At 44.6% G+C, this 19621-nt stretch overlaps 1 protein-coding gene across 4 annotated transcripts in view; it reads left to right on the forward strand.

Annotated features, from left to right (window-relative positions):
- The window catches only part of DYNC1I1 (dynein cytoplasmic 1 intermediate chain 1), a 190782-nt gene that overhangs the window by 84068 nt on the left and 87093 nt on the right, over positions 1 to 19621 (forward strand). For all 4 annotated transcript variants that reach the window (XM_054385165.1, XM_054385166.1, XM_054385167.1 and 1 more), the window contains one exon: positions 13790 to 13879. In XM_054385165.1, the coding sequence (XP_054241140.1) occupies positions 13790 to 13879 (90 nt within the window). The remainder of the gene's footprint in view (positions 1 to 13789; positions 13880 to 19621) is intronic.

Genomic DNA, 19621 nt, shown 5'->3' on the forward strand with positions numbered 1-19621 from the left:
GACTAATGATTGGTTTTGAGGCGATGAGCAAAGCAGATGCCTGTTTGTGTCAGAGAGACAAAGGGAGAGAGTCTTTTGTGTTTTTGCTGTGGTAATTGTTTATGAATATATTTGTTTTTTCCAATTATACTTGCAGTCCATCACCAGTCTTGTTTCCATTTCTCTCTGCTGAGGTTTGTGTAAAAAAGGAGAGGTTTATGCTTTCACATATTACAGTTACAAAAGTAACATCTTCATCTGAAGTGTTGATTTATATTCATAAATTGTCAAAGAATACAGAGAGACAAGGAAATGGCCTCAGGTTGCACCACGGGAGGTTTAGGTTGGATGTGAGGGAAAATGTCTTTAATGCAAGAGTGGTCAGGCATTGGCATAGGCTGCCCAGGGAAGTTGTGTAGTCACCACCTCTGGAGGTGCTCAAGAAACGGGTGGCCATGGAACTTTGGCCTGTGGTTTAATGGCTATGGTGGTGTTGGGTTGACAGTTGGACTTCATGATCTTAGAGGTCTTTTCCAACCTTAATGATGCCATGAAGTTGAAAGTTCATCCACAGACATACAAACAACTATGTAGCCACACAGTCAATTTCAGGGCCTTGGGCTGAAATGTTATCTCATAGCCCCAAAAATAAAGGAGAAATTACAAAAGGCCAGAACTTGTGCTAATGCCTGCAGGAGAAGTTAAAGCTTGGAGTCAGGGCTGGAGAATGCAACCTGAAGCACATTAGTGTGGTTTAATGGGTTGGGGACAAAGTATGGAAGTGGAGACTCAATTTCTTCCATAATAGCAAGGTTTTGTAATCTTGCTCAAGCAAAAACACAGTGAAAATAGGAGAGGTGGCCTGTGGAGTCCAAAGTCGTTTGCACTTGGATTAAACAAGTCTACAAGTCCTAGCCTATGTATGTCAGCAGTACAAATCCCTTACAATTTAATTGGTCTATATTGTATTAAGGTTTTCCGTGCCTAGTGCCCAGCTGAAGTAACCTCTTCTGTGACTGCCTTCCAAACCAGGCACTGTGCAAGTGCCAGGTCCATCATCTGTGTGCATGTGTATGTGTGTGTGTAATGTGAAAGCAGCTTTTGTTTTACAGCTGCTGCTGGTGCCATAGGTTGTGGGGCCTGGTTTTCATTAACATACTTAGGCTTTTGTGATTTAACACTCTGACATGATCTGAGTGTTTGAAAATGACTTGAGCAGGCCCAGTACACAAAGTCTGCCACGTGTCTCCGTGCCCTTTCCCAAGCAGGAGTCGTTTCACACTCCTGGGACATTGGGATGTCTTCCAGCGGCACAGCAGGAGGAAATCCTTACAGATTTCATTGGTTGTGAAAACCTCCATGGTTTAGAAACCCCTTCTTCCCCCACAGAAGCAGAGGGTCCCCATCCCTTTCTTCCCTAAGGATAATACAACCACAGTTATACTGTAGCAGGATATCTTTAATTTATGCTATTTGGTTATGGAGCTAGAGGTCTGTAAATGCTGCTGTAAGGCTTCTGCTGTTCAACCATTATTTCATGTTGACATTTTTATTTGAAGACCCAACCATGCCCAAGAAAAGGAAACTTGTGTACTTTTCTTTTTGTATTACATCTTCCAACTGAAATGTTTTCAATCACAATAGAATTGAGCATGAACTTTGAGGAGGGAGGAAGAGGAGAAAAGGGAATCAGCTAGAAGAGATGATGACTCCAGTGGGGTTCTCTGCAGTTTAGTTCTCAGGGGACTGAAAAATGCTTTCAACCAGTGTGATGTTGCAACAGTCCAAAGAGGAAAGAAAAATCCATGTCTGGTCTAGACCGACCAGAAACTAAAAACAAGGGACACTTTGAATTCTGAGACTCTCACCACAACTGAAAACTCTGCTAAGGCCAAGTAACTGGAAAATCAGTTTCTTGGATTAGAGAAATGCTTCCCTGAAGAATCAGAGACAGTTTTCCATTTTTATTGGTAAAGAAATTACTGTATTCTGAAGCATTGATTCTAACACTTGAACCAATGCAAAGGGTTGCAATCAGGGCTGTGACAAGATCTGGATAGTTTTATAAGGATCTTAGTGAAATGCAACAGTAAAACACTTCTTTTTCTGTGACATTTTCTTGCCATTTGGCTGTGATAGGCTATCATTTGTCACAAAATGGAAAAATAAGATCTGTCTTCATAATACACCAAAAAGAAGTCTGCCTGCAAACACAAGTCAGGAAGAGTCATAGGGACTGCAGCTGAGTGGTGGAACTCTGGATCAGGAGATGGTTTTGAAAAAAATCATACTCCAGGAGACCTGAGAGTCCAGGAGTAATTGAATGTGGTAATTGTTAAGGAGAGCTTTAAAAAGAAATGTTGAGTGAAAATTACTTAGGGGCTGCTTGTTTTAAGAGGGAAGTGTAGTAAATTTCAAGACAAATTTTTAAGTGGCAAGAGTACAGGCATGACCTATGTTGTCAGCTAAATAAATTTTCTGAACTAAATGACTCCTCTCAGTCAGCCAAGCTGCAGTGTTTGGTTTTGGCATGAAATATGGATTTCCTTTGCTATGCTAGTGCAAGGATGGCTGAAGCCTGAGAGGAGGGCTTCAGGGATCTGGTTGTAATGCCTGGCAATGCCACCTGCTCCTTCTGGGATGAGTTGAACTTTACATAGCTTTGCATTTCACAACAAGAAATGGGATCAGAAAAGCCTTCTGAGATGTGGCAGAGATAAAAGAGTAGTACTCCATGTTGCAAGAAGCAAGAAAACTCAGGCTTAATAAGTTAATTCCACAGGGAAGTGTCCTGCAATCTTCTAGATTAAAGTGGCAAATGTGTCAAACTTTCTATTACTTTACGATTAAACTTTAAACCAACATTTTCTTCCAAAAGATTGTCAATATACTTGAGTCTGGTAAAAGTACTGTGACTCATACAGCCTGTGTTTTATCAGTAGGTGAAGCCTGTCTTTCATGCAAGGGCACCACAGCACTTCAAGGTAACAAAAAGTCAGGGGAGCTTGAACATGCTAGGCTTGAAGTTCTCATAGTGCTGGGATTTGTTCTTGCTTTTGTAGAACAGCAGTCACAGAACACGCAGACAGAGCTTTTTCTTCAGACAGTTAAAAATCTCATAGGTGGAAAGTGAAGGAAGACTGTCACATGCTTCTGTTCAAGCCTTTTAGGTAATGTGGCCATATGATAGTTCCAGACATTCATTCATCCATCCATCCAATTTTACTCTTTCTTTTCCTAATGTTCTATTTTAATCTGACGGTCATTAGATAGCACAACTTCACTGTACTAGTTCACAAGGACAAGGTAAGATCTTGTAGGAAAAAAATTAGAGAGGCAAAAGCCCATTTAGAACTTAGGCTGGCCACTGCCATAAAGGAGAATCAAAAATATTTCTATAACTATAATAATGGCAAAAGAAGAAGCAAGGACAACCTCCACTCCATATTGGATGCGGAGGGGAATATAGTAACAAAGGTTGAGGACACCTTCTTTACCTCAATCTTCAATAGTGGGACAGGCTGTCTTCAGGACAACTGGCCTCCTGAACTGGCAGATGGAGCCAGGGACCAGTATAGTCCCCCTGTAATCCAGGAGGAAGCGGTAGGGGACCTGCTGGGCCACTTGGATCCTCACAAGTCCGTAGGGCCAGATGGGATCCATCCTAGGGTGCTGAGAGAGCTGGCAGATGAGCTGGCCAAGCCTCTCTCCATCATTTATCAGCAGTCCTGGCTCACTGAAGAGGTCCCAGATGACTGGAGGCTGGCCAATGTGATGCCCATCCACAAGAAGGGCCTGAAGGAAGAACCAGGAAATTACAGACCTGTCAGCCTGACTTCAGTGCCAGGCAAGGTTATGGAACATCTTGAGTACAATTACACAGAACCTACAGGATGGTCAAGGGATCAGGCCCAGCCAGCGTGGATTCAGGAGGGGCAGGTCCTGCCTGACCAACCTGATCTGCTTTTATGATCAGGTTACCCACCTGGTGAATGCGGGGAAGGCTGTGGATGGAGTCTACCTGGACTTCAGCAAAGTCTTTGACACTGTCCTGGCAAAGCTGGCAGCTCATGGTTTGGACAGATTCACTCTGAAATGGGTCAAGAACTGGCTGGATGGCCGGGCCCAGAGAGTGGTGGTGAATAGTGCCACATCCAGCTGGCAGCCTGTCACTAGTGGTGTCCCCCAGGCATCGGTGCTGGGCCCCATCCTAGTCTTTATTGATGATCTGGATGAGGGAATTGAGTCCATCATCAGTAAGTTTGCAGATGACACCAAGTTAGGAGCAGGTGTTGATCTGTTGGAGGAGGGCCCTGCAGAGGGACCTGGACAGGCTGGATGGGTGGGCAGAGGCCAATGGGATGAGGTTTTACAAGGCTAAGTGCAGGGTTCTACACTTTGGCCACAACAACCCCATGCAGCATTACAGGCTGGGGACAGAGTGGCTGGAGAGCAGCCAGGCAGAAAGGGACATGGGGGTGCTGGTTGATAGTAGGCTGAACATGAGCCAGCAGTGTGCCCAGGTGGTCAGGAGAGCCAGTGGCATCCTGGCCTGGATCAGGAATAGTGTGGCCAGCAGGACAAGGAAGGTTATTCTTCCCCTGTACTCAGCACTGATCAGGCCACACCTTGAGTACTGTGTCCAGTTCTGGGCTCCTCAATTTAAGAGAGATGTTGAGGTACTGGAACGTGTCCAGAGAAGGGCAAGGAAGCTGGGGAGGGGTCTGGAACACAAACCCTATGAGGAGAGGCTGAGGGAGCTGGGACTGTTTAGCCTGGAGAAGAGGAGGCTCAGGGGAGACCTCATTGCTGTCTACAACTACCTGAGGGGAGGTTGTAGGCAGGTGGGGGTTTGTCTCTTCTCCCAGGCAACCAGCAGCAGAGCGAGGGGACACAATCTCAAGTTGTGCCAGGGGAGGTATAGGCTGGATGTTAGGAGGAAGTTCTTCACTGAGAGAGTGATTGCCCATTGGAATGTGCTACCCAGGGAGGTGGTGGGGTTGCTGACCCTGGAGATATTCAAGAGAAGCCTGGATGAGGCAATTAGTGCCATGGTCTAGTCGATTGGAGGGCTCTTCCAACCTGGTTGATTCTGTGACTCTGTGAATCATAGAAGCATAGAATGCACTGGGATGGAAAGGACCTTTAAAGATCATCTAGTCCAATCCCCCACTAGATCAGGTGGCTCAGAGCCCCATCAAGCCTGACCTTGGATACCTCCAGGAATGGGGCCTCCGGCACCTCCGTGGGCAACCTCTTCCAGTGTTCCACCACCCTCATAGTAAAGAACTTCTTCCTGGTGTGCTGGGAATGTGTCATATCAGGGATTGGGAACTCTGGAAGGATGACTTGGAACTTCCTTATATTGTCCAATGCACACTTCAGTATCTTTCTCATCTGAAATTAGTTGTCTGTTGCACAGAGCTTGGGCCAAGATCTGCTCCCCTCTGTTTTTTTGCAGTGTTCAGCATTGAGTAGTCTTCCCTGCTTTGGCTAAGTGAAATACGTTTTAGGAGACAGCTGCCTATTGCCAGGAAGAGCCCACATGCAAGGATATTTCCATCTGGGATGACTAACATGTGCCCAATGTACGTCCAGTCTCACATCCCACTCTGCAAACAAAATCCACTGATGAATTAATTCTCTTCTTGCTTCAAAGGGCAGTCAGAAGATGAAAGTGAAAAAACTGGACAGATTTCCAAAAATTACATTATATGAAAAATAGGTCATTCAGCCAGACTGCAAATCATAGATTTTGAAAAATGTAAAATGTCAAGCAATCCTATTTGAAAAAGTTAAGCGTTCCCTTGCTTGGTGCATGCTTTGCTAGTGATGGAAAGAATGTGGTTAAAAAGGGAATGCCAACATTGTGGGGCAGTTGTCTAGATGGAGGCATGTGGCTAGTTGTGTCCCTCAGGGGTCAGTACTGGGTCCAGCCCTATTCAATATATTTATCATTGGTCTGGATGGAGGGGCAGAGTGGACCCTCAGCCAGTTTGCTGATGATATGAAACTGGGAGGAGTGGCTGACACTCCAGCAGGCTGTGTTGCCATGCAGCCAGACCTGGACAGGCTGGAGAGTTTGGCAGGGAGAAATCTAATGAAATTCAATAAGGGAAAGTGTAGAGTCCTGCATCTGGGGAAGAACAGTGCCCTGCACCAGTACAGGCTGGGTGCTGACCTGCTGGAGGCAGCTCTGAGAAAAAGGACCAGGACCTGGGAGACAACAGGATGACTGTGAGCCTACAATGTGCCCTTGTGGCCAAGAAGGCATCCTGGGGTGCATTAAGTGTGGCCAGCAGGTCAAGGGAGGTTCCTCTCCCCTTCTACTCTGCCCTAGGGAGGCCACATCTGAAATACTGTGTCTAGTTCTGGGCAACCCAGTTCAAGAAGGATAGGGAACTGCTGCAGAGGGTACAGCAAAGGGTACAAAGATGATTAGGGGACTTGAACATCTTTCATGAGAAAAGAGGATTGGGGCTTTTTAGTCTGGAAAAGAGAAGACTTGGAGGGGGATCTCATCAGTGCTGGATCAGTACTTAGAAGGTGGGGGGCAGGAGGACACGGCCACTCTTTTCAGTGATGCACAGTGACAGGACAAGGAGTATCAGGTAAAACTTGAACATAAGAGGAGGAACTTCTTCAATTCAAGGGTGATGGAACAACGGAACAGGCTGCCCAGAGAGGTGGTGGAGTCTCCATCTCTGGAGACATTCAAAACCCTCCTGGATGTGTTCCTGTGTGACCTTCTTTAGCTGACCCTGCCTTGCAACCCCTACCATTCTGTGATTCTGTAGTACTCAACTTGTTTGATCAAGGCTTATATCAGTACAAACACAACACACTTGTCCTTGCTCAGTTTGTAATTCTTTCATGACCAAAACAGCAAAATTAATTGAAACAGTTGTAAATATAGAAGTGATACAACAGTTTTTGTTATTTCATAGAATCATGGAATCCTTGAAGATCATCAAGTCCAGCCATTAGCCATTATGTAGTTGCAAATATCAAGTTTGCTTCTTGTGAAGACACTTAATTTTATTGAATGTGTCATATACATGGCTGATCTTCATGCACTGAAGGAAGGTCCATGCTGATATAAAACCCCATATAATAACCCACTGGCTTCCCATAGATCAATGACTCAGGCCAAAAAAGATGTAATTGTGATGCTAATTAAATTGTTATTATTAAAGATAGGCCTTTAGTAAAGGGATTGTTTGTACCTACCCAGAATTAAAACCAGAGCTCTCAGCCTAATTCAGTGTAGCTGTCAATACTCAAATCAACACAGAGAAGCTCCAGCTTAGCTAATCTTAGAGATGCTGGTCTGAGGAGGTGTACATTTTCTACCCCAGAAAAATGCACACCATGCTGCCTGCTGTTTGACTGGTGGTACCTGTATTAGCAGAGCAGGGAGCTGTAATTACATAAATCCTAGGGTTAAAAAAAAAAAGAGCTACTTAGTGGTGGCTGCTGGACACTGGCAACCCAAACCTCAGCCAACCAACAAAGAATGTGATAACCTAAGCGCAAGAGTGTTCATCTCAAGAATTAAAACCCTAAGCCAGTGTCATGTGCAGTCTTCTAAGATGTAATTACTGTGTTCTAGTTTGTCCTGAATGTACCTGGTGTGTTTTTATACACTGTAAAAATAAATACAGTGATTTAAACCCTGGAAAATCCAAGTAGGTAATAAATAATCCAGCTCTGTAGAAATGCAGAAGATGACTTTCTGAGATCATTTGTGTTCTCTGTGAACATTTGATCTAGTTCAGCACACCTAGGCATTTCTCCTGCAGGTGCCCAGGGTGTTAGCCATGTTCTTACAGGGCTTTCCCCTCCGTTTATTGCCATTGCAAACAGGTGATCCATCCTTGTGGAGGCCAAGAGAAGATCAAGCATAGAGCAGACTCATTGAAGCCTGTAGTTGCACAATATTTGAAAACTAGTAGTTTGCACACAGATTAAATAAAACCAGGTTTGTAGGAAAAGGTCACCCTTTTTTATTAGAGCAACTTCTATAGCTGGAATAAAACAGGCACTTTTTCAGACAAACCAGACCACTTCTGGCAAGCTTGTAGAGAAACAAGACCACTTCTGGTCTGGAACAGAAGCAGGAGTGTTCAAGCTAAATACAAGCTGAGAACAATTGCTCTGCTTTTACTTTGTCATGTTAAACAAAACACTGTTGGGAGTAGCTGGCCACCTTTTAGAGCCTGGGGATCCATCATCTCTGAGTTAAGAAGAAACGGTATTTGGTCCAGCTCTGTCAGTCTATGTTAATGCCACATACAGCTCCACAAGCTTCAGCAGGCAAACATCTTTAACCTGAGTATTTAATGACCATTCCCATTCAATAATTATTTATTTACAGTAAAAGGCAGAGTGGCCTTAGTGGGCAGGACTCTAGGCTGAAACTCTGAAGCCAACCCTCTACTGACTCAGCTGCTGGTCTAAGGAGTGATCTGCAATGAGTGGGTCTATCTGTTGGCTTCTGTGTGGTAAATGGGCATAATAAAACTGCCCTTCTTGAAAAGTCCTTTGAGATCTACAAAGGAGGGGTGTTACACAGCAGCTACATACTTTGTTACTAGCTCTTTTTCATGTGGTTCCTTTAAAAGACAGTTGGGTTCTGATGTAGATCTTCTGAGCAGTGTTTCACTACTGGTGCTAGGAGCAGCTCTGTGGTTGCCAAATGTGACTAAGACAACTCCTACTGCTGTAATGCAAGCAGTTAAAAAGTTATTTCTCTAAACTTCCCAGTTTCAGCTATGTCTTAACAGGGAAAGGCTGTTTGTCTTCAGGAACAACAGAAGTGTCATCATCTCCCTGGACAATTATTGTAATGGAACATCCAATCTGAGTATCACAGAATCATAGAATTGTTTCACTTGGAAAAGATCTTTCAGGTTATCAAGTCCAACCATTATCTACCAAGCCTGGTACTAAAGCATGTCCCCCAGTACCACATTCAGGTTGCAAAGCTGAGCAGCATTGGATATTCCAGAATGCAGGTTTCCTGGGCGTCCTTAATTAGCCCTTTGAATATGTATGATGATACAGTTTTCACAAAATCACAGAATCGCAGTATCAACCAGGTTGGAACAGACCTCGGAGATCACCAAGTCCAACCTATTACCTAATACCTAGCACCTTACGACAACTAAACCGTGGCTCCAGTTGCCACATTCAGTCTTCTCTTGAACATCTCCAGGGACGGTGACTCCACCACCTCCCCAGGCAGCCCGTTCCAATGGCCAGTTACTCTTTCTGTGAAGAACTTTCTCCTCACCTCAAGCCTAAACTTCCCCTGGTGCAGATTGAGACTGTCCTCTTGTTCTGTCACTGAAGAAGAGGCCAACCCCCACCTGTCTACAACCTCCTTTCAGGTAGTTGTAGAGAGCAATGAGGTCTCCCCTGAGCCTCCTCTTCTCCAGGCTAAACAACCCTAGTTCCCTCAAATTCCTCATAGGGCTTGTGCTTGAGACCTCTCCCCAGCCTCATTGCCCTTCTCTGGACACGTTCAAGTATCTCAATGTCCTTCTTAAACTGAGGAGCCCAGAACTGGACACCGTACTCAAGGTGTGGTCTAACCAGTGTTGAGTATAGGGGAAGAATGACTTCCCTGCTCCTGCTGGCCACACTATTTCTGATGCAGGCTAGAATGCCATTAGCCTTTCTGGCTACCTGGGCACACTGCTGGCTCATGTTCAACCTACTGTGAACCGGCACCCCCAGGTCCCTTTCAGCCTGGCTGCTCTCCAGCCACTCTGACCCCAGCCTGTAGCTCTGCATGGGGTTGTTGTGGCCAAAGTGCAGCACCCAGCACTTGGACTTGTTGGATGCCATCATGTTGGACTCTGCCCATCTGTCCAGCCTGTCAAGGTCCCTCTGCAGAGCCCTCCTACCCTCCAACAGATCAACACCTGCTCCCAACTTGGTGTTGTCTGCAAACTTACTAATGGTGGACTCTTTCATTACATGATAACATGTAGGGTTTTTTTCTTTAACAGATTCTTTTTTCAGTCAGTCAATGGGGAGGCAGGTTTTTAACTATTTTAGGTTTTATCTTCTTCCATTTGGTTTTCTAGCCTCAGATCTCACATTAATGCACATGGTCCAAGTGTTAACACCAAGCAAAGACAATATTAATCCCCTTCTAAGTTTTTTTTTCCCTTCTGTTACTGCCATGATACCATCTTAATATGCTCCAAATCCTGTTGAACATATCTCTGCAACAAATCTGTGCAGGGTGAGAACATTATTATCTTCACAGGATTAACACCATCATACAAGAGCACTGAAACACAGGGAGAGAAATGACAAAAATGTCAGAATGACAACTTTGGTGGAAGCTGAGAGATGTGGGAGCTTTGGCACGTGTAACATTTCCCTAGCACTTTCTCCACTCAAAGCACAGGGCCAGTTGGCTTTAGCTCTCAGCACTTCTGCACTTCCAGGCCCCAGGTGTCTTGTACTGAGCACCCAGAAAATAAGGCCAAACTCTCAAGAAGGAGGAAATTCCAGAATGATGTCATCATGCCGACACATGGGGAGGGGGAAGGAGCTAATCGTGCCCAAGCAACCCAAGTTCTGGCATTTGCTAACATTTTAGCGTTTTGCTCACAACCTTTTCATTCTCTTATCTGAATTTCTCTCTATGTATGCATTTCTCTCTACGTATGCATTTCTCTCTACATAAATAAGGGAATCTGAACTGTGGGTTACCTGCTAAAAGCTCTTGCACTGTGTTCTTAGTAAAACTAATTAGTTGATGTGTATCCCCTTGGCAGGAGGCGTTGCATGTGTTGTAATGGAATCATAGAATCATAGAATGGTTTGGCTTAGAAGGGACCCTAAAGATCATCTAGTTCCACCTCCCCTGCCATGGGCAGGGACAACTTCCACTAGATCAGGTTGCTCAAAGCCCCATCCATCCTGCCTTTGAACAATTCAAGGATGGGGTATCTCAACCTCTTTGGACAACCCATTCCAGTGCCTCACCTGTCTCACAGGAATATAATAGCCCTTAATTATTTTTTTCTGCTGCAATTAGATCTAGGGAAACTTCGATTGTTCCCAGAGAAGCAAGGAATGGAAGTGAAGAAGATCTACTTTAATGAATGCTGAAGTATCAGTACATCTCCCTGCTCCAACTGTGCCTCAGCCATTCGTAACTACTCTGCTTTAGAAGCAGGAATGGGCTATAGCCACGCAGCCAAAAGCACAAGGATCAGAGACTTCTAGAGGACAGATTATACATTTGTTTCACCTCAGTCTGAAAACTACTAAATCTCAAGTTCCGTATTTTCTGCATTGTCCCTATCCACTACCAAATGACAAGCGAGGCATTAAAATGCATAGTATGCTGCCTTAAAAATCCCAAGATTGTCTGTTTAAATATCGTTGGGGTTTTGTTTGCTGTCTGCAGGTTTTCTCAAATCATTTCCCTTCTCAAACATCCTGGAACAAGCTGACAGGTTGGAAAGAGGTTAAAAATGGAAGCTGAAATCCTTATGTAAACAGCTGGCTCCAAGGGCTGATGCTCTAGGGAATGAAAACTTGTGATGCAAGACTCACAAAACTCTTGTGGGAGTTGGCTCTGTTGAGTATCTGCCATAAGTGTGTCTGTGCGCAGGTATCTGCACACCGTTGCGATCCTATCTGTGGGTGCATATGTACCTGAGGTTGGCAGAGCATTCCCTCGCTGCTCTGCTGCTCACTCCTCTCTCTTCTCACATTTCTCATCTGTCCTTTGAAACTGGGAGTGCCTCTCTCTTTCATACGTCCCCAGCTCTGCTAGCAGAACACATCAGTGGCAGAAGGATCTTTTTTTAACCTCTCCTATGTGTGTATTGCAGGAGAGTTTTTCTCCCTGACTCTCTGCTGACTGTGTGGGATGTTGTCTGTCTTTCCAGCAGTGGACAGAGCATTGCGTCTATCCTGCTGAAGTCAAACATCCTGACTTGTTCTCTAAAAGCTCTTCTCTGTAGCCCTTCTACATAGGGTACCTAGGAAACATAATTGTCAAGTGAGGCATCAAAGGGAGGCATCTTGAACACCCTGCCTTTTCCCTACCCCAAGTTTGATGGTGTGGAAAATCCATAAAAGAGTGGCATTCCTTAGTGGTACTTTTAGTTCTGGAAATGCCTGCCCATCCATGCTGGATTTCTCCTCTTTTCCCATCTTGAGGAGCACATGGTTATCCCACCTCTCTGTGGAGAGCTAAGCTTTCCATTTCTTCTCCCTGCAGTTGCTAGTGGTAGAGGGAGATTATGCTGAGATCACCTTGTTTTCCCAAGAGGGAAAAGCATGTCTGGCCATGATGAGACACTTCCTAACAGTAAGTGGCTAAGCCATGCTCTCCAGCCAAGATGTCAGCTAGCAACATATGCTCTGGGCTTCTGGCGGGGAGAACTCCCAGTGTAGGCAACATGGTGGGAACAGTATGGTGCTTATTACATTACTGAAAACAAAATGCAGCTGCCTGTTACTGTTGGCTGAATGCAACCTGTCAGCACCAACATCTCCCCAAGAAGCCAGGCCTGATTGCAGCCAGCCTTCACAGGAGAAGGTGCCAGTAGATGAGCAGCTGGAGAAGCTTGACATGTTGCCCCCTGCCCATTTTCAGGCCATGTTAACATGGCAGTGTGAAGAGCAGGGAGTGTGCCTGGAGAGGTGCCATTTGGTGACAGGCAGACTGCTCAGAAAGCCCTGAAGGAACTGCAGCCCCAGGGCCAGGATGTGTTCTTTCATATGATGGACAAGCCCAGGGTGCCAGTGGAGCCTGGAGGTACATCAAGCCGCAGAATCACTCCAATATACTTCCTTCATAGCCTGTGCATTTGCTGATGCTAGTTGTCAATTGCCATAATTTATTTTTTTAGGATCAGATCTATTTTCAATCTTTGTAATTCACCAAATCTAGAAGGCTGAGCATCCCTGCCCTCTCAAGTGTGTGAGGGGGTTGGGTGCTGGCCTTGGGTTATGAGGGTAATTTTGGTGTACCACTGTCTTTCCAGCTCTGCTTGTATGATGTTTTGGTCTGGACAATGAGAACCCTTATAACTTCAGAGAGACATGAGGGGATGAATGGTTTACCTTGCTGAATAAAATGAGAACATGTGAGTGTGGGGAGAGAGAGGAAGGGAGAGAGGCATTTGCATAGGTCAGGCAAGGTCATTAAAACATCTGGCAGTAGTAACTGACATGTGTCAAATTTTAGTGTTCATTAAATTCCTATTAATGCAAGAATGGCTTTTAAGCTCCAAATGCCACTTTTGGTTGCTGTGTTCTCCTAGTTGATGGTGATGACTTTTCAGAACTGTACCAGGCTTGTTTACTTGCTAGTGGCATCTGACCTGAGGTCAGATTTCTATTTAACCCCTTCCTGTAGGTCAAAAGACAAATTAATCTGGTGAGAATTGAATTGGAAATGAGGTGTCTGGAGAGCAGGTGTCCCAGCTGTGGAATAGCTGCCAGGCTGAAACATGTTTGCATCTGTTCTTATGCCATCCAAGAAGTCATCTGTGAGGTCAGGGAGATATTCAGCTGACATCTGAGATGGGAAGTTGCCACAGGGAACAGAAGTGGCAGGTGCCCTGTGTTAGCAGATTGTCTTGCAGTCTGGGGGGGAAATGTCTGAGAGTGTCCCTCTGAGTACAGATGTAGACATTTCCATTCCACTTTGCTTTACCTGTGTTTACTAGCAGTTTGTATTCATAAAGCAGATCACACTATTTCCATTTCTTTTAAAGAGGAGACTTTTACAAATCTTTTTTCTTCCTTCTTATTTTTATTATTTTAGAGGATGAAGATGATGAAGAGCTGGTGGAGCCCAAAGCACAGGATGACTTGGAGACACAAAATCAGGACCAGAAGCAGGAAGTGAAAGAAGGTACTTGAAAAAATGAAAAGGATTTTGTTACAGCTTTAAAGGACTGGATCCTGCAAACAGTTATTCTCATAGGTAGTTTCTATTATTGAGAACACTGCAAAATCAAACCAGTCTCCAGTTTTATTGATTAAAAACCATATGAACAACATAAAAGCAGAAAATTGTATCCTAGTGACTCAGCTGGTAGGTCTGAGAAGCTTGTGGAAGGCACAAGACTTCATCTGTTTAGAAGAAGCTACACATCCGCATAGTCTGGGAACAAAGTAGAGATTCTTGGATTCCAGGACTGGTAGTTACTTGTCCTCTGGCTGAAATAGCCTGCTTACAAGAAAGATTTAAAATGGGAATACCAGGCATTCCAGCAGCTCCATAAAATTGGTTGGTCTTCAGAAGTACTTAAAGACCATAACTGTTTGCTTGTTTGAGAGGAGCAAACTTAAACCTTGTGATGGTCAGAAATCCTCCAGCAGAAAACCATTTCACTGGAAAATGTTCACTGTCAAAATCAAGTGGGGTTTTTTTGTTTGGTTTTTTGGTTTTTGGTTTGTTTTTTTTTTTTTTTGTAGAAGCTGCCCCTACTTAAGGTTAAAGCTGAAACCAGGCAGGTCCACCCCCTCTATCCATTTCTGTGGACTGAGACATTCTCCAAAAGATAAAAATTCAAGTTGCTACTTCTTTCTGGTGCAGACAAGAGACAGCTGCTGAAGTGGCTCTCATCAACATTGGACATGGTAGATATGCTGGGTTTCTCTTGATTGCTTCTCTTGACTTGTTCTAGCTTTCATAATTGGAAGAGGGATGTGATATTTGGTCTTCCTCATCTGGAAATTTACTAGATAATTTGCAGTTCTGGTGTGTCACCTTGAGCAGTCAATGCTCACCCCTGTGTGGAGTCAAGGGGGAAGAGCTAAAATATCAGCAGCTCCAATGTGAGAGGAAATGAGTTACTTCTTCAGCAATTTCTGTATTGCCAGGACTGCTCACTTTACCTTCTTGAAAGGTAGCTTCCTCAAGTAGAGTCTAAGTGACTTTGTGCTATGGTGGTCGTTATCAAGATTATTCTGTGGCCCTGGCTTTTGTTTTCACTAAAAAAAGATCTCACTATGGGAAAAAATACGGAGTCATTTCACAGAGAGGAGCCCATCAAATTGTTAACTTGAATACAGCAGTGGATGCTCCCTTCTCATGGTTTACAGAAGTGTCCCCAAAACCTGAGTCTGGTGGATAGTGCTCATATTGTCTCTCCTCACACACTGATGTGACCTGCAGTACCAGCCATGCTGGTTTGATTATAAATTGATCTTTCTTCCATCTAAAGAGCATCACCCATGCCATCAATCCTGCAGTGTCCATTGCTCACTAGGTCCTTTTAGAAACAGAGAGGGGAGCTCACTCACAGATTCACAGATTGCATTAGGTCTTGTCCAACCCCCCTGCAGTGGGCAGGGACACCTCCAACTAGATCAGGCTGCCCAGTGCCACACTGAGTCTGATCCTGAATGTCTCCAGGGATGGAGCCTCATTCACATCCCTGGGCATCCTGTTTCAGTATTTCACCACTCTCTTTGTGAAGAACTTCCTCCTTATGTCCAACCTTTATCTCCCCTGCTCCAGTTTCAAACCATTGCCCCTCGTCCTATCACTACAAGCCCTTCTAAAGAGTCCCTCCACAGGTTTCCTGTAGGTCTTCTTCAGATACTGAAATGTAGCTATAAGGTCTCCCTGAAGACTTCCCTTCTCCAGGCTGAACATCCCCAATTCTTTCAGCCTTCATAGCAGAGGTGCTCCAGCCCTCTGATCATCTTAGTGGCCCTTCTCAGGACCCACTCCTCTCAATCCTCACCCCTCTTCTTCTTCCACTGCCCCCAGCTGCCGCTGCCATGGGTGGAGGGGAGCAGTGGTGACAGCAGGAACAGGACTCACACAAGAGTCTGCAAAGGCAGAAATGAAGACATAAGCAGGAAATATGTTAAAACAGAAAAACTTACTGAAAATTACCTTTCCTCCCAAAACTGGGGGGTAAATTCACAGATAGGTCTAGCAGTCACTGGACCTAACACAGTACACAAGGTGTCTTCTGCTGATGGCAACAGGAAGCATGAAAACCAGTGCCACTGCACCTAGTGCATAAGCACTGTTCTTAGTTACTGAATATCCCTCAGTTTACAGCCAATCCTACCCCCGTTTATTTCCACATAAAAGCAACATTAGTGCTGGAGGGAAAAACTCCTGCATGAAGAGAGGACAAAATCTGAATACAATCCTAAACTGATTTATTTCACTTTTTCATGGGCTTTCAAGTTAGCCTTTTATGTACTTTGCTGTGCAAGTGCCACTGCCAACACCTTTTATTTCTTCATTGTGCTGTAGTCTTGGGACAGTGCTCCCTTTCCATGCCCAGCAGACCCCTCCAGGGACCCCCTCCCTGCCCAGATCACCTGGGCTAGTTTAGCCCTAAGGTCAGACACACACTGCAGGCTGGAGAATCAAGGCACAGCTTGGTTTAGCAGAACGAGCTTTGTGAGGTGCTTACACTTGACTGGGTTCAAGGAAGAAGAAAACATCCTCAGTGCCTCACAGAAGTGAAGTTGACTTGCAGGACTTGTTGCAGACTGATAAAACCAGTGGTGTGCTGATGGCCATCAAATGAAGCAGTCATCCCTACACTGACAGAAAACAGAGTCCCATTCTTCAGCATTTGGTGTCATTCTCTCCCTGTTGGCTTTAGCCTTTTTGCCAAAAAAATGCCATTTTCCCCTCTGTTGTAATCACCCTTCTCATGTTCTGAGCAACGTTTGGAGTTTGAAGCCATCGTTTGTGTTTCATGGAAGTGATTAAAACCATGTTACAAGTCAAGCAGGAGTTTAGAAGAACATTTCCTGTTGGTGCTGCACTCTGTGTGTGCCTCCTCAGAATTAATAGCTGCCTTTTTTTTTTTCCTGCAAATTAGCACATAATGGGTTAAAAGCATGTTTATGTTGGCATTAAGTGCTCTGGCTTCTTTTTCTCTGCCAGGCAAGACAATATTTTGCAAACTTTTGAAAGAATCTCTAATAGATATTATAGTGGCGCCATTCACACTGCTCTAGAGCAGTTAAGGCTGTGTCAGCACTTCCATTATGAATCCTGTTTTTCAGGGATTTATAACCCAGCCATAAAAATTTGCTCTGGGCTGAAATTTGGTTTCAGCTCAGGGAGCACATTTTTTAACAGATTAAAAAAAAAAAAAATCAGCGTGGCCTTTTTGGAGCTATAGGAGTGTAAGAAAAAAAAACATGGGAGAGAGAAGTGCAGAAAGCAAAAGACAGTTTTTCATCAATATAACTCAAGAATAGGTCAGAATAAAAAAAAATAAAGCTTGGATCCAGTTTATTCAGTCTCCCCAAGCCAACAGGACAGGAGTGCTCTATTTTTATGATGACATTTTTAAGAGGAAATGTGATAGGTTGGATTTTTCTTTTTTTCTCTGAGGTTTATTGGTAGTCCAGTTTAATTCTACAGACATTTACTGCATGCTTCATTTCCTTATCTTGCCCTCAGACACCCCAGAGTTCCTCTGTGGGGTTTGGTAGGATAATAGTTTGATACTGCAAACAGTAGACACAACTGTTTGCAGGGTCTGACTCTACTTCTGGACCTGTCTCAGCATCACCATAAGACACATGATGAATCACTTGCAATAGGGCAGACTGCCTGGCACAACAGCATTTCAGTGCCATGGAGGTGCTAAGGACCAAGAAGCATCCTGAACCATGCAAAGTGTTTTTGGAGTGGGAGGTGAACCCTTGGTCTGTTGGCTGTTTGAAGCATATGGAACATTGGGAATGCTATGGAGATGTTAAGGGCAGAGTAGCAGTTTGAACTCCCCAAAGTGTTTCTGGAGTGGGAGGTGAGGACCTGGTCTGTTGGCTGTTTGAATCATATGAAACCTTGGGACCCCCTTGTGTTTCTTCCATGGAGCTGCCTGTTGCCACCCATGTCTCCGGTGTGTGCTCTCCCCAGCTGTTTGGAAGAGCGAAGTGTGGGATATGGTTGATGAACTGGGCTGGGTTCTGCCTGTTCCCAGCCTTTCCTGAACATATAAACAAAGTCTCAAACTGTGGCATCAAGTGGGTTGGGGCTTTCCACCACCAGAGAGCTCTGGAGCTCCACCTAAGGCACCTCTTTGTGTCAGTAGAAACCACAGCAACAGTGGGACGGGCAGAGTCTTGAAGGTGAGCCTCAACCTGCATTTATCCAAAGCCTTGACTATATACACAGAAACTTGCATGAAAGGCTGTGCTGGGGAAGGCTGAAATGTGCAGCTTCAAAGTGCTGCTGTGGCTATCTCTTGCCCTGGCCCTGTGCATGGGGCTCATCTGTCCCTGCAGCAGGCTGTGGTGGAGGAGATGGTTTAGGTCTTCAATTAAGTGTTACAAGACTCTGTCATTGTTCAGCAAGAACTGCAATAGGAGGGTGCAAGCTTCATTCCAGTTTACATTCTGAAGTATAGTATCACTGAAAACTGAAAACAGAGTCCCAAGGTGAGGAAAGGGAGGAGCTGAGGTCAAGAAAGGAAAGGGAGGAACACGGGTCAAGAAAGAAGAAAGTGAGAAATTACACTAGATCAGCCAGCACCAGCATTGAAGAAGCAGGACAGGGTTGCAGGCTTTGCCCCTGTGATCTCTTCGAGGTTTGTAATAGCTGTAACAGCATGATTTCACTGCTACCAGCACCACAGTGAGCTCAGCTACGTCAACCCATCCTGATAGCCCAGCTCAGGTGTACTCAGGGATGTTGCTCAGCATGGCCCCTGCAGAAGCACAATCAACAGGAACAGCCCTGACTGGCAGTGCTTCAAAGCAAAGGCTCTGCACCTTGCTACTCCAGAACCGAAAAATCCATAAATGCACCTGGAAATCTCCCCTTACATCTTCACCAATTGTGCCATGAAGGGTCTTGCACTTTAGCCCTAGCACAACCAGAATACAGCTCACATGAAACCAGGATAAGGCACTTATCAAACCTGACCTGAAAGTGAGAAGAAACAACAGTACCACAAGCTATGGGCAGACGAGGGCGAAAAGCTGCTGAGAGGCCCTTAGAACCTCATGTTCTCATGCTGTACCTTTCCACCATCCTCAGCTGTCAACACATCTACGATTCACATGGGTTTAAATACAGGATGGAAGAAATAATGCAGCTCTTAAAAGGGTTTTATGGATCTTCTGCCTCTTGTTGTATCTCTGGGCTTATACCTGCTCTGCTGGTTTCATTAATTCATCCTTTTTTCCATTCATTTGCTCTTCTTGTTAGGTTTTGCTTTTTCTTTTTTTTTATTGCCTTCAACAGAGTTCATTTCTTTTGTCAGGTTTTTGCAGTTGCTGAGGTTTCAGGAGAGTATTTTAAATAATTATTTTCTCCTTATTTATTTTTTTTTCCCCTTTTTCTGTTTTGTTGCTCAGTTGGTTGTTAAATAGCTTTTGGGCTTCCTTGGGAGAAGGCTCCAATGCCAGTACTTAAACATTTTTGAATTTGATCCTGCACTGTTGTCAGAACTATTTATGTTTATGACAAACCTGCTTCTGCCAGATAACAATGAGTCTCCAGCATTTTTTATCTTTGCTTCTAAAGATCTGAAGGAAATGTTTTAATTTTGTTCAGTCCAAAGAAATTTGTAGGCAAAAGACCTGATCTGAAATAGAGTATTTCTGAGGATCATGTTAAATCCCATGAAGTAATAAAAGGCTCTTATTTTCCAGG

The sequence above is a fragment of the Indicator indicator genome, chromosome 11 (assembly GCF_027791375.1).
Source record: "Indicator indicator isolate 239-I01 chromosome 11, UM_Iind_1.1, whole genome shotgun sequence".
NCBI lineage: Eukaryota > Metazoa > Chordata > Aves > Piciformes > Indicatoridae > Indicator > Indicator indicator.